Here is a 12,503-nt window from a genome sequence, read left to right as displayed (position 1 = left end):
TTTTCATTTATGAAATGTTCTACAACTATTGTCTTAGAGACAAGACTTAATTTAAGGACTTTCAAACTACAAATTATGTCTCATGGGCAAGAGTTGACACTATTACGTTATGTCTTTATATATGGGATGTTCTATAACTCTTGCCTTAGAGGCAAGACTTAGTTCAAGGACTTTCAAATAATAAATTATGCCTCACGAGCAAAAGTTAACACTACCACGTTATGTCTTCATTTATGGGATGTTCTATAACTCTTGCTTTAGAGGCAAGACTTGACTCAAGGATTTTCAAACTACAAATTATGCTTCTCGGGCAAGAGTTAACTTGAGCACGTTATATTTTTATTTATGAGATGTTTTACAATTATTGCCTTAGAAGCAAGACTTGGCTCAAAGACTTTCAAACTACAAATTATGCCCTATGAGCAAGAGTAGACTTTACCACGTTATGTTTTCATTTATGAGATGTTCTACTACTATTGCCTTAAAGGCAAAACTTAATTAGTTCAAGGACTTTCAAATTACAAATAAAATAATGCTGGTCCGAATAGGACGTCACTTGTCGTTACGCACTAATGGCCGAGACTGGTTTAAAAGAATATACCCTTTCAAAATGTATCAATATTCCTTCAACTTTTTTCTATCCTCATATTTTTATTTTATTTTTAATTATTATTATTATTATTATTCCTATTCCTAGGGGGAAATTTAAAGGAGCTGCATCAAATTGTTACTATTAGCAACTACAAAACAATTTGCTTGAATACTACTCACAGGGTGTCTCCGTCTCAGCAATAACCACTTCTCCTTTCCTAACTATAGGCTTGCTTTGTCAATAGGTATCTTTTGTAGTCTGTTAGGCGAAAAATTTAATATCAGTTAACTTCGACTACTTTATATAACTACTTCTTTTAAAAAAAAAAAAAAAAAAAATTTGGTCAAACACTTCACTTTTAATATATATAGATTTTATTTTTTATTTTTAGAAAAATAACCTCTTTTGGCCGCTCTAAAGTTTGACCAAATAAGCTACTGATCGTTTTGATAAAGAATGATTAAGAATTTACTCTTTAATTCTCAAAAGTCGATTTGACTAATTTTTGAAGCTAAATTGGATTACATGCAATTCTTTTTGCTACACTAAATAATAAATAATACCCTTAGAATTTTTGTAAAAATTGTGTTCTTTCAAACACGACAACAATATATTGAGAGTGATTCAACAAATGGAATCTAAAGAGGATGATTTAATAAATAAAATCTAAAAAGAATAAAGTTCAACCACATGTTTTTAACTCTATTTTGATTCGTGTGAGATAAGAAGTTATTTTTTTCTAATGTGTTCGGTCGAAACCCCTGGAATAGAAGAATAATGTTTTTTAGTTAGATATCTTGTCAATGAAATTGTATCACATATGTTATTATTGAATTAAACGCCCCTAAATATTCCCTCCGTCCCATTTTATTTGTTTCAAGTTTTCTAATTTGATTTCTTATTTTACTTGTTATTTTTTTTAAATCAAGACAAGACAATGTTTTTCTCCTTTTTACCTTTAGTGTTAATTATTTTTTCTTTAAATTAAAATATAATCATTTTGATAGGGTTACTATAGTAAAGTAATCATGTTATTAATTATTTTTCTTAATTAATATGTAATGTCAAATTGGAACGAATAAAATGGAAGGGAGTGAGTAATAAATGAACTAAAAATTGCACAAATACACAATTTATGTTTTCAATATTATAAAAAATTTCAATTCCCTAAATATATTACAAAAATCCATATATACATAGAAAGTTATGTATATATCGACTATATTATCTATATTAATAGGAAGAGAGAGTAAAGTAATTAAAAAATTACTCCTAAAAGGTGGGTATTCATGTGATTTATACATAAATGAAATTCCATTTGCTCACTACATTAATTGTAAATTAGATTAGGCCCAAGCCCATTAATGAAATGGCAGCTCCAAAGGCAACACTTGGGATTTGCAAGCAGCACACGTAAATTGTAAAACGAGCCTATTTTTACACAGTTCCACTGTACACTGAAGTTGACTGTTTGAAATACACCTCCACTATATCTACCATTTTGCCATTCAACTGAATCAAGATTTCCATCTTCTTGATCGAATTTCACATCTGGGTCGCTGCTTTTAGCTGAAAAGGGAGAAAAGCTTTGATATTCTTGCACAAATGGTGGCTTCTTGTTTGGCCTCCCCACTGTGTACATGGCTAGTAGCAGCTTGCATGTCTGTATCCAGCAGCGAAAAAGACCAATTTTGGAAGACGAGTTCGAATTTTCAGTCTTTGGGTAGGAGAAGAAAATCGATTACAAAGTGCAACAGTGGGAGCTTGGTGAATGGTTCTGGAATGAACAGTTGTTGGAATACTTGTTTTGGTTTTGCGCCATGTGAGGAGTATTATAAATCCCAAGGGTTATCTGCTTCTTTTTCTTCTTTATTTGCCGAAAATCCCTTTTCCGTTTTTGGGTTCAAGCAGGTTCCCTTGAATCGAAGGCAGAGGAGGATGCGAGCTGCTGCTCATTCTGGTAATTTTACTTTTTTTTTTTTTTCTAAGTTATTATTATTATTATTATTTTTTAGTCATAGAAAGCTTATTTGATATAATCTAGATTAGTGTGATAAACTGTATTTGGTATTGTTGATCGATAATCTGCCTGTTGGATTTTGGGGTTCTAAATTTTTAGGGGTCGTTTGGTATGCAGACTAAATTATCGCGGGAGTATAGTCTTGGGATTATCCTCCACTAATTTATCCCATCTTGGATATGAGATAAAATAATTCCAAGTTGGATGGAATAAGATCGGATATCCCACGATTAAGCGATTTATCTAATCCTGCATACCAAACGGTCCCTTATCCCCGGTTTAAATAGCGTGAGCTGCGAAATTGGGTGTATCAAAATGGTTGTTTGGGTTAATTTGGACTAAAGAATGAATTGTAACACAACTCAAAATGTTTTCGGGTTTGTTTTTTTAATTGATAAATTGTTTGATCACCACAACCAAAAAAGTTTTTTCTGTTCTCATAGAGAAAGTGTGTGAGAGTGTAGAGAGAGTTATGTACTAACAAATCCAACCAAGTTTTTTTTCTCTATTTCTTGAGTGAAGTTCTATAATGGGTCAATTTGAGAGGATAGCCCAAAATTTGGCCCATCAATGAATATAGTCCTTTTGCCAAGCCTTACCTTAATGACATGAACGCTTGGACCCTCACCACGGTACATTCGAATGAAAAGACATGTGGAACTCTCACTACTATGCATTTAAAAGGACAATTTTGGTACTTCGTATATATTTGGCTAGTTTTCTTTAATTTTTCAAACTCTGTGGCAAGTCAAACAACGTCACATAAAATGGTAAGAAGACAGTAAAAATTTAACTATATTTCTTCGATTTGAAAATCTAAACATCTGAAACTGATGCTTTAAATAGCAAATGTCTCAATTGTCAAAACAACTATATGAACTTTTGCTAATTATTTTGGGAAAGATGTTTGTGTTGTGTGAGTAAAATGTGAATGAAATTCTCACACACTGAGAGAACTACGCTGAACTTGTAGACATGAAGGCATGTTATCTCTGTTTATACATATTATTCAACATATGTTTCACTTGCCTATCAAACTTTTCTAGTGTATGTCTTCGAGAAATGTTTAAACTTCATGACTCTAACGATGTGATGAGCTGCTCATTTTGATTTGATGTACTTCTAGGCAAACTCATGGCTGTGGCTGTGCAACCTGCAAAGGATGCCACGGCAAAGAAGAAACCTCTTATGAAGAACAGGAGAGTTGTTGTGACTGGAGTTGGTGTAGTATCACCAATTGGTCATGATCCAGACACGTTTTACAGTAATCTTCTTGAAGGCATCAGTGGCATAAGTCAGATCGAGGCATTTGACTGTTCTGAATTTCCCAGTGTAATTTTTAATGGTTGCTTTAGCACGCCAAACTGCTTAGCTATCTTCTATTTCGACTAATGTACTTCACTACCCCCAAATATCTTTCAAGATGTTTGACAACGGTCTTTCTTGCAACAGAGAATTGCTGGGGAAATCAAGAAATTTTCGACTGATGGATGGGTTGCACCCAAACTTTCAAAAAGAGCAGATAAGTTCATGCTCTATATGCTTACTGCTGGAAAGAAAGCTTTGGCAGATGGTGGGATCACAGAAGATTTATTGCAGGACTTAGATAAGGCTAGATGTGGCGTTCTAATTGGCTCTGCCCTTGGGGGGATGAAGGTAACAAATGAACTTGCTTAAGATAATGACCTATTATCACCGAATGATCATTCTGAGAACCCTAAAAGAGAAGCTCTTGTAATTCATTGTTGCGAAGAATGTCATCTAGCAGAAAGATGATATGGTTGTGAGAGGAGTCCTAAAACTTGTAAACTATAAAATCAAGTAATACCGTTACCATATTAAGAAGGAAAAAAACAAGTAATGACAAACGAGGTCCAGTTCATATTGTATTTTCTTGATATCACAGTTGCCACTTACCATTCTACAGCATATTAGAATTCCTCTTTTTCCGTCTCCAAATAATAGATTATTTGCACTTTGAACAGGTCTTCCATGATGGCATTGAGGCTTTACAGGTGTCGTACAAGAAACTGAATCCTTTCTGTGTACCTTTTGCAACATCCAATATGGGAGCTGCCATGCTTGCAATAGATTTGGTAAGTTACTTGTTGGATGAGATCAAAATATGATTGAAAGAACTGTTTCTCCTTGTTTAAAAAAATGGTTGAATGAACTTTTCATTCAACGTTGATTGAAACAAATGCAGGGTTGGATGGGTCCAAGCTACTCAATCTCCACGGCATGCGCTACAAGTAACTTCTGTATATTAAGTGCTGCAAATCACATAATTAGAGGTGAAACAGTAAGTGGGTGAATTACTCTTACTCCACGTTTTCATTATGTAATTTTCAGACCATGTGAAGTATAATGACTCTTTCTGTATCACATCATGGAAATCTGCAGGATATGATGCTTTGTGGAGGGTCAGACTCGGCAATTATTCCTATAGGTTGGTTAAATATGGTAAAACAATCTGGGGAATGATGTAGTTATTACTCATTCTCAAAGTTCCCATCTTTAAACTGTGATTGGTGGCAGGCTTGGGAGGTTTCACTGCTTGTGGAGCCCTGTCGCAGAGGAACAGTGATCCAACAAAGGCTTCACGCCCTTGGGATATGGTATTGCAATCAAATTTCTCTATTTCTCTGCCCTTTCAATCTATTCTTGATGAAAGTTCTGCTTTCTGAGGCATAAATTAGATTATGCTACTTGATGTATTTTGAAATCAGCAGCATAAGTGTTATTATGTGAACAATTAAGCATGGGCTTCAGCGTTGTTTCTTTTAAAGATGAACTTCTTGAACATGAACATGTACATATTGTTGCGACTTCCTACACATGTAAATATTTCACTTTAAATAGGAAAGAAAAGAGAATATCTTCGAATTGTGAGTTATGTTTGCTAGTACTTTGTTGTTTTCCTTTTGAAATTTCTTACCTCTTACATGCTTGGGAACCATTTTCTTAGTTTTGCTCTTAAAGGTTCCTGCTGCTGTCTACTGAAGCTTTGATTTCTTGTTGGAGCAGGACCGTGATGGTTTTGTGATTGGGGAAGGATCGGGTGTCTTACTCTTAGAAGAACTCGAACATGCAAAGGTATGCCTCCACTTAGCATATGCAGATATATGCCTATGGTAATATGTTTAGTTACTTTGATCCATTCAGAAGGTTTAGTCAATTTGATTGTAGCTGTGGTGTTTTTTCGTCTGATTAACTAACAGAAGAGAAAGGCTAAAATATATGCCGAGTTTTTGGGTGGAAGCTTCACTTCTGATGCTTATCACATGATAGAGCCACATCCAGAAGGTAATTTAATACGTGAAAAGAAACAGGGAAATTACCTGATGTGTATTGCTAGTATTCCAGCTCAGATTTGGTATCGTGTATGTGGACATTCCTACTGATTTCTTCTATATACTTTACAAAATAGGAAGTGGAGTTGTTCTGTGCATGGAAAAGGCCTTGGCTCAATCTGGGGTGAAGCGTGAAGATGTCAACTATATAAATGCTCATGCTGCATCAACCCCAGCTGGTGACCTGAACGAATACCAGGCCATTCTTCATTGTTTTGGGGAGAACCCTGAAGTAACCCTTCTTTTTTTTCCGGGAAAAGTACTCATACACCTTGTTCTCAGCAACTGCTCTCTAATACTCTTAAAATGATTTCCCTACCTTTCAGCTTAAAATAAATTCAACAAAGTCCATGACTGGTCACCTCCTTGGAGCTGCTGGTTCTGTGGAAGCCATCGCAACAGTTAAGGTAATAAAGTTTAAAATTGTTGCATACAAATACCTTATACAAGCTTAAGATGCACTTCTAAAACTCATATGGGGATGAAAAGTTTAGATCGAAAATTACAGTAAGTGCTAGATATGTTATTTTATTAAGTAGAAGTTCCAGGTGTGTGTTCTTTTTGAAACTGAAAGTACCAGGTGTGTTATTTCTCATAAAAAATTATGATTGGAGATAAAGTTTCAGAAAATAGTTATCAATCACCGCAACTAGTCTAAAATCGAGGTGTAGTTGTATATTTATGAAGTTGTCGTCAATCCTTAACAAAATGATGGCTGGCTTCTGTAATGTAACTTCTTCGAATGATGCTTGCTGCTGGTTTGCATCATAACATATTTGTGGTGCCTTCATATGCAGGCTTTTAGTTATTGAATTGGGCATTAAGTCATTAGTAGAGGATAGTTCATCTATACAGTGTAGAAACAACGGAAAAAGATACAGATACACATGCTCAAACTATGATGCAGTAACTTTTAAACCAATATCTTAAACTATCTGAAGGTCAATCCAAATTTTACGAAAGTAAGTGTACATGATCTTTTGCCCTTTTCCCCATCAGAATAAATTATTCTTAGGTTAATAGATTGGTAGTGGATGTCCATTGGGAAAAAAAGTCTTGAAGCAATCTGCAAGTTTGTTTTAACTCCTGGAAGTATGAAGTAATTTTTACTTCCGAGGTACTTCTTAATCATCTGACATAAGTTAGCGTCTGTGAAATTAGTCCGTATCTGCAGAAATGTGATATCCTTTTTGCCAATACTTGGTTTTTGGGACTTAATATAGGCTATACAGACAGGCTGGATCCATCCAAACATCAATCTTGAGAACCCTGACAAAGGCTTGGTATGTATCTGGTTACTGTAGGTCTAATATTGCATCTTAATCGGAAACTATGTTCTAATGTTTCAAAACGTGATATCAGGATATGAATGTGTTGGTGGGCTCTAAGAAGGAGCGTCTGGATATCAAGGTTGCGCTCTCCAACTCATTTGGCTTTGGAGGACACAACTCGTCTATTCTATTTGCACCTTACAATAATAATGTCTAACATTTACAAATATCAAGCTTAAAGAATGTAATGTTATATCCACGAGGGAGGCACTCGTGGTTGTGTTTATTTTCATCGAGGTGCTCCTTGCTAGATTTCTGCATGCCAATGGAAGCCAAAAAACTAACTACTATTTATCTTCAGAATCGAAAGCAGGCATGTTGAGGAATTGATGTGCATTCACTGGGCATTTGAGGATTGTTTCTCAAAAGTATTTTTTGCATCACTCTTGACTGTAGCATTTCAAGTAATTTTGATGAATGATCGTTAGTTAATAAGATTGTTAAATCATCGCGATAAGTCTAACGACATTTTGAACTGCCACCCGATTATTACACTCCAACTTGGATGAATGGGGGGACATTCATCAGCAAAATTGAATGCTGTTGAAGAGCAACATGAGGTCTAACTACTGAGATCAGATGGGCCATAATCCTATAGAATGAGATTAAGGACAATTATCAAAACAAGATAGAAAATAGAATGGCAACGGAGATAGGGTGTGTTTGGTTTGACTCAAGTCATTTTCCTGACCTTCTATCACGGACACATTTCCTTAAATCCTGAGCCCGGGGTCTATCAAAAACAACCTCTTTACTTTCTCGGAGGTTGTTGTATGGACCGCGTACCCTTTACTCTCCTCAAATCTCACTATGTGGGAATGGTAGGATGGAGATGTGGGAGTTATTTTTGATGGTTCACTAAGGCTTGTTGGGTTTCTAGGTCTGAAGTCCAATAAAGAGATCTTCCCATCCCGACCGATGTGAGAAACTCTACAAAGTCTGCCGTTTGGCCATGAATAGTTTTAAGCATGGAATTTTAATGCACCGGGCTGCCCCTTTAGAAGCAATTTGAGAGAATCATGTAAAAGTTCGTAAGTTATTGCTCTTGAGTTGTCAACGGATGCAAATATCTAGCAGTGATAAATTACACAAATCCCAAACTTAAAAGAAACTATATTACCTAATATCTCTCTCTTTTTTTTTTAAATTTATATAAAATCCTGATTTTCAACTCTACTCTTGATACATGTCAACAAAACCCTACATCCTATTTTTACTTCACCGTTAACTCATTCAAGCTATTTTTTTTTTTTCCAAAAATTTCCTTCCCTAAAATATCTCCCTAATTATTAACAATTAAATATCTTCATTCTTGATTTTTTTCTCCCCCTTAACGCTTAAATCATCTTTCTTCTTGATTTTTTTCTCCTCCATTAACGCATGCAACTTTTTTTTTCCTCTCCTAAAATCTCTCCCATTTTAAAAAAAAAATCTATTGATACATGTATAAATTTATTTAGTTACTCATACATGTTTATTCTTTTAATGGTGATTCATATGAATGATAAATATGATATCATTATATGGGTATTATGGTGATTCATACGATAAATACATTTTGTATGATTTTAACGGGTGATACATATGATATTAATGGGTGATATATATAGTATTATGGTGATTCATATGGTAGATACAATTATTTTATTTCAATTATTGGGTGATTCATATATTATTAATGAGTGATATATTTTGTTCATACTGTATCTAAAAACGGAGTAGCCATCCCCATCACTGGAGCTCATTGTTCCAATGAACCAGCTCTGGTCCACTAAAAAACGACCCACTCACCACCAGAAATTCCCATAACAGTCTATCAAAAAAACCACCCACCAGGATTTTATGTAAAATTTTAAAAAATAAAAAATATTAGATAATATAATCTCTTAAGTTTTAAATTTGTGTAGTTTATCCTTATTTTAATTGGAGAGAGTCGACTTCTGTAGAGAAAGAGTCTAATTAATTTCCTGGAAACTTTGGTATAGTTGCCTTTGGTCTTCTAAGAAACTATTTCTTATTTTCTCCTTATCAACAGGGTGCGAAACAAATTAGAATAATAATATGAGGAAGCCCACGAAAAGAAAAGAAATACGTGCTCACTTTCTTTTAATTTATTTGACTTTCAATTGGTAAAAAAATTAAAAAAAATTTAAAAAAATCTTTGAATCTTATGATTTCATTGTATAACTGATTATGCGTGATTTGCTCCACAAAATAAAAGAGAATCTATTATTTCCTTAAATAAATATTTTTGTCAGTTTTAAATGTATCAATTTTTTTATATGTATCACCGTATAACATATGTATCACCATTTCAAAAATCAGAATAAAATGTAATTAACAAAATAGTCGAGATTTTATGTAATATTATGTGTAAGCAGACTAGAGATGTCATCAATGTAGTTTACTCCTCTCTCACTTTATATGAATCGGTTTACTCTTTACTCAGTCCCCAAAAATGACACGTTTCTATATTTAGTAACAATTTAACATTAAAATATTCATTTTACCTTTCATAAAATGATGGAAGTCTCCTATGGAATGCATGTAAGACGATTTGATCAGTTTAGAGAATTTAGATTTGTTTAGTTCCCTTGCATACATATATACATGAAGGAAAAAGCGACACATCCATCCTGGTGTAATTGTGTTCTTTCATTAGTAATAAATTGTTTTATTAAAAGGACAAACCTTATTATGAAGGGGAATTAATAATGGTAAACAAAATAAATTTTCACTATAATCGGAGCTAATTACTTATTCTCCTATAAGTTTTCATAATTACACAATGTGCCATTAAAAAATGATATGAATACATTATATAGTTGCGGATGCATGGTTAATCACTAATACACTGTAGACACGTAATCTTCAGTGGTGGATACAGTTTTCTTAGGTTGTGGGTGCTCAAAAAATTTTTTTATTAAACAATGCAGCTACGGGAATTCGATCCCAGGATGGGAGACATGAAAGTTATGTCTAAAGTCAGAGCACCCAACCATGCTTTTGTTCTCTGGGTGCTTTTGTATATATTTTACCATTTTTTCACTGTTTCTTATATATTCTACGTCAAGTGGTGCTCGAGCACCCGAAAATTGCACATCGATCCGCCCATGGTAATCCTCCAAATACGTGTTAAGGCATTCGAATACAGGGGCGGACCCACGTATTAGGATGGGGTGCATGTGCACCCGTTAAGTTCGGAAAAAATTCTGTATATGTACATGTATACGCCTTAAGAAACTATTACTATATAAATTATGTGCACCCCATTAAACACAAGTTCACTTTGGGCGCGTTGGTTCTAACTGATCTTTTCCACACAAGCAACCCAGAATCAAGTCCAGTAGCAGAGATTCAAACCCGTGACATCTTTTTTATTTATTACCTTAAAACCCATATTTGGTCTATATATTTATATTTTCGTCATTGCTTAAACCTCTACCGACTAGTCACTCAAACACGGTACTATTCCTTAGTCGTCAATTGAAGAATCTTGACCGCTAGTCTCATGTATCCACATGTATTTGAGGAGTATGACATGTATCTGCGTGTTTTTAAGGATCATTGTTAAGAAGTAGATATTATTTAATTAGTTTAAAACGGTGAGAGAGAGAATAAGTAGAATATAGTAATTAATAAAGCTGGTTGGAGATTTATGTAACTTCTTCAGAAATAAATAAGAAAGAACGTACAGTAACGAGGTACTACTCCATGTTATTTCGTCACGAAATGAGTATGTCTTTAAAATGTATCATTATTTCTAAAAATATTATGTTTGTTACCTTCATTTATTCATCTCTTAATTTATTAAAAAATTTAGTCTTAACAATTTGTTTGTTGTTTAATGATAGCTTCATTATAATCGAGTTAAATAAGATAAATAGTTTCAATATTTTTCTCTGTGGTTTCTTTAATTTAGGTGTTGTTTCTAAGTATTATTTTTAGTTTTACCAGCCATTGCAGTTATTTTATAATGATGATGCATGGATCTAACTAATATACAATGAATCATGCTACCATGAAAATTATCGAGTTTAGTTAGATGGAGACTTCTTTGTAACTTCTTTTGACAAAAACTTTTGAATCATGATTATTTGATCTCCCCCCCCCCCCCCCCCCCCCAAAAAAAAACAGAAGGAAAAAGAAAAGTCATGATTATATGCATGCATATGTCATATTGATTTTATATAATTAGAAGAGTGTTAAATATTTGTAAGATTGTTTTTAGTTTTATAACTTAAAAGATATCAACTATTACATATCTCGTCAGTACTTAACGATGAATTCAACGATATAATATAATAAAACTAAAAGTAACTAAAAAAAACAAACTTTGAATTACACAATACAATAGACATCAACCGTCCAAACAAGTTGTAAGAGCATGTAATTTCTTTTTCAGCTATCAATAATATGGGACTTTGTTATACATTAAGGCTTCTCTATAAATAGCTTCATGATCTTTAATTTTCTCCAAAATGTCTACTCCAAATCCGGCCTAGATTTTTCTTCAGTACAAAGATCTTTGATTAAAAATTAAGTTTTGTTATTTTCACAAATGGTATTATTGGTTTCTTCTATGGCCTCTCCACTCTGTTGGATATTTGTATCCAGTGGAAAAGACCAATATTTTTGAAGCATGCAGCTTGTGAGGGACTGTCTGCTTCTTTCTTTTCCACTTTTGGGTTTAAGCAGCTGCCATTCAATCAAAGGATGCATGCTTATGGTAAATTCTCTTTTAACTCTCTGTAGGATAATTGATACTAAAAGGCCGCCCGGTGCACTAAAGCTTTCGTTGTGCACGGAGTTTGGAGAAGAATCGAACCATAATTAAGAGTCTATTATATGCAGTTTTACCCCACGTGCAGGGGTAATTTTGACGAATGATCCTACGCTAATACGATTGTTAAATCTATATTCATCAACAAAACTGTACTATGTAAAGTATTAGATGAGTCTATATACCGAGATCACATGGGGCATAATCCTTTAGAACGAGCTAACAAATTAACAACTGCGATTAAAGATACTTATCACAAAAAGAAATGAAAAAGCAACGGAGATCAAGTGTGTGTTTGGTTTGATTGAAGTCATTTTCCTGACGTTCTTCCATGGAGAGCATTTGCTTAAAAAGACTTTCGTCGTACCATATATACACTAAAAATTCATCTGGAGGATGTATAACAAAGCTGTACGTGGAACTT

General features: G+C 33.9%; 1 protein-coding gene across 2 annotated transcripts; it reads left to right on the top strand.

Moving 5' to 3' along the window:
• The first annotated feature begins 1,953 nt into the window (after positions 1-1,953).
• Positions 1,954-7,679, top strand: LOC107861685 (3-oxoacyl-[acyl-carrier-protein] synthase II, chloroplastic). 2 transcript variants are annotated; one of them, XR_001671842.2, is made up of 14 exons: positions 2,011-2,552; positions 3,739-3,944; positions 4,065-4,268; positions 4,598-4,708; positions 4,819-4,914; positions 5,016-5,061; positions 5,151-5,230; positions 5,640-5,708; positions 5,834-5,918; positions 6,043-6,197; positions 6,292-6,372; positions 6,763-6,927; positions 7,189-7,248; positions 7,328-7,679. XR_001671842.2 is itself a non-coding variant. In XM_016707001.2 (13 exons), the coding sequence occupies exons 1-13, from the start codon at positions 2,198-2,200 to the stop codon at positions 7,451-7,453; spliced, it is 1,674 nt and encodes a 557-aa protein (XP_016562487.2). In that variant the 5' UTR covers positions 1,954-2,197; the 3' UTR covers positions 7,454-7,679. The 2 variants fall into 2 exon arrangements, 1 of the variants encoding a protein (XP_016562487.2); XM_016707001.2 differs by lacking the exon at positions 6,763-6,927 and having other exon boundaries at positions 1,954-2,552.
• Positions 7,680-12,503: the final 4,824 nt, after the last annotated feature.

The sequence above is a fragment of the Capsicum annuum genome, chromosome 3 (genome assembly GCF_002878395.1).
Source record: "Capsicum annuum cultivar UCD-10X-F1 chromosome 3, UCD10Xv1.1, whole genome shotgun sequence".
Lineage (NCBI taxonomy): Eukaryota > Viridiplantae > Streptophyta > Magnoliopsida > Solanales > Solanaceae > Capsicum > Capsicum annuum.
Note: the sequence above shows the minus strand (reverse complement) of the source record. Positions and strands in the feature narration are given on the sequence as shown.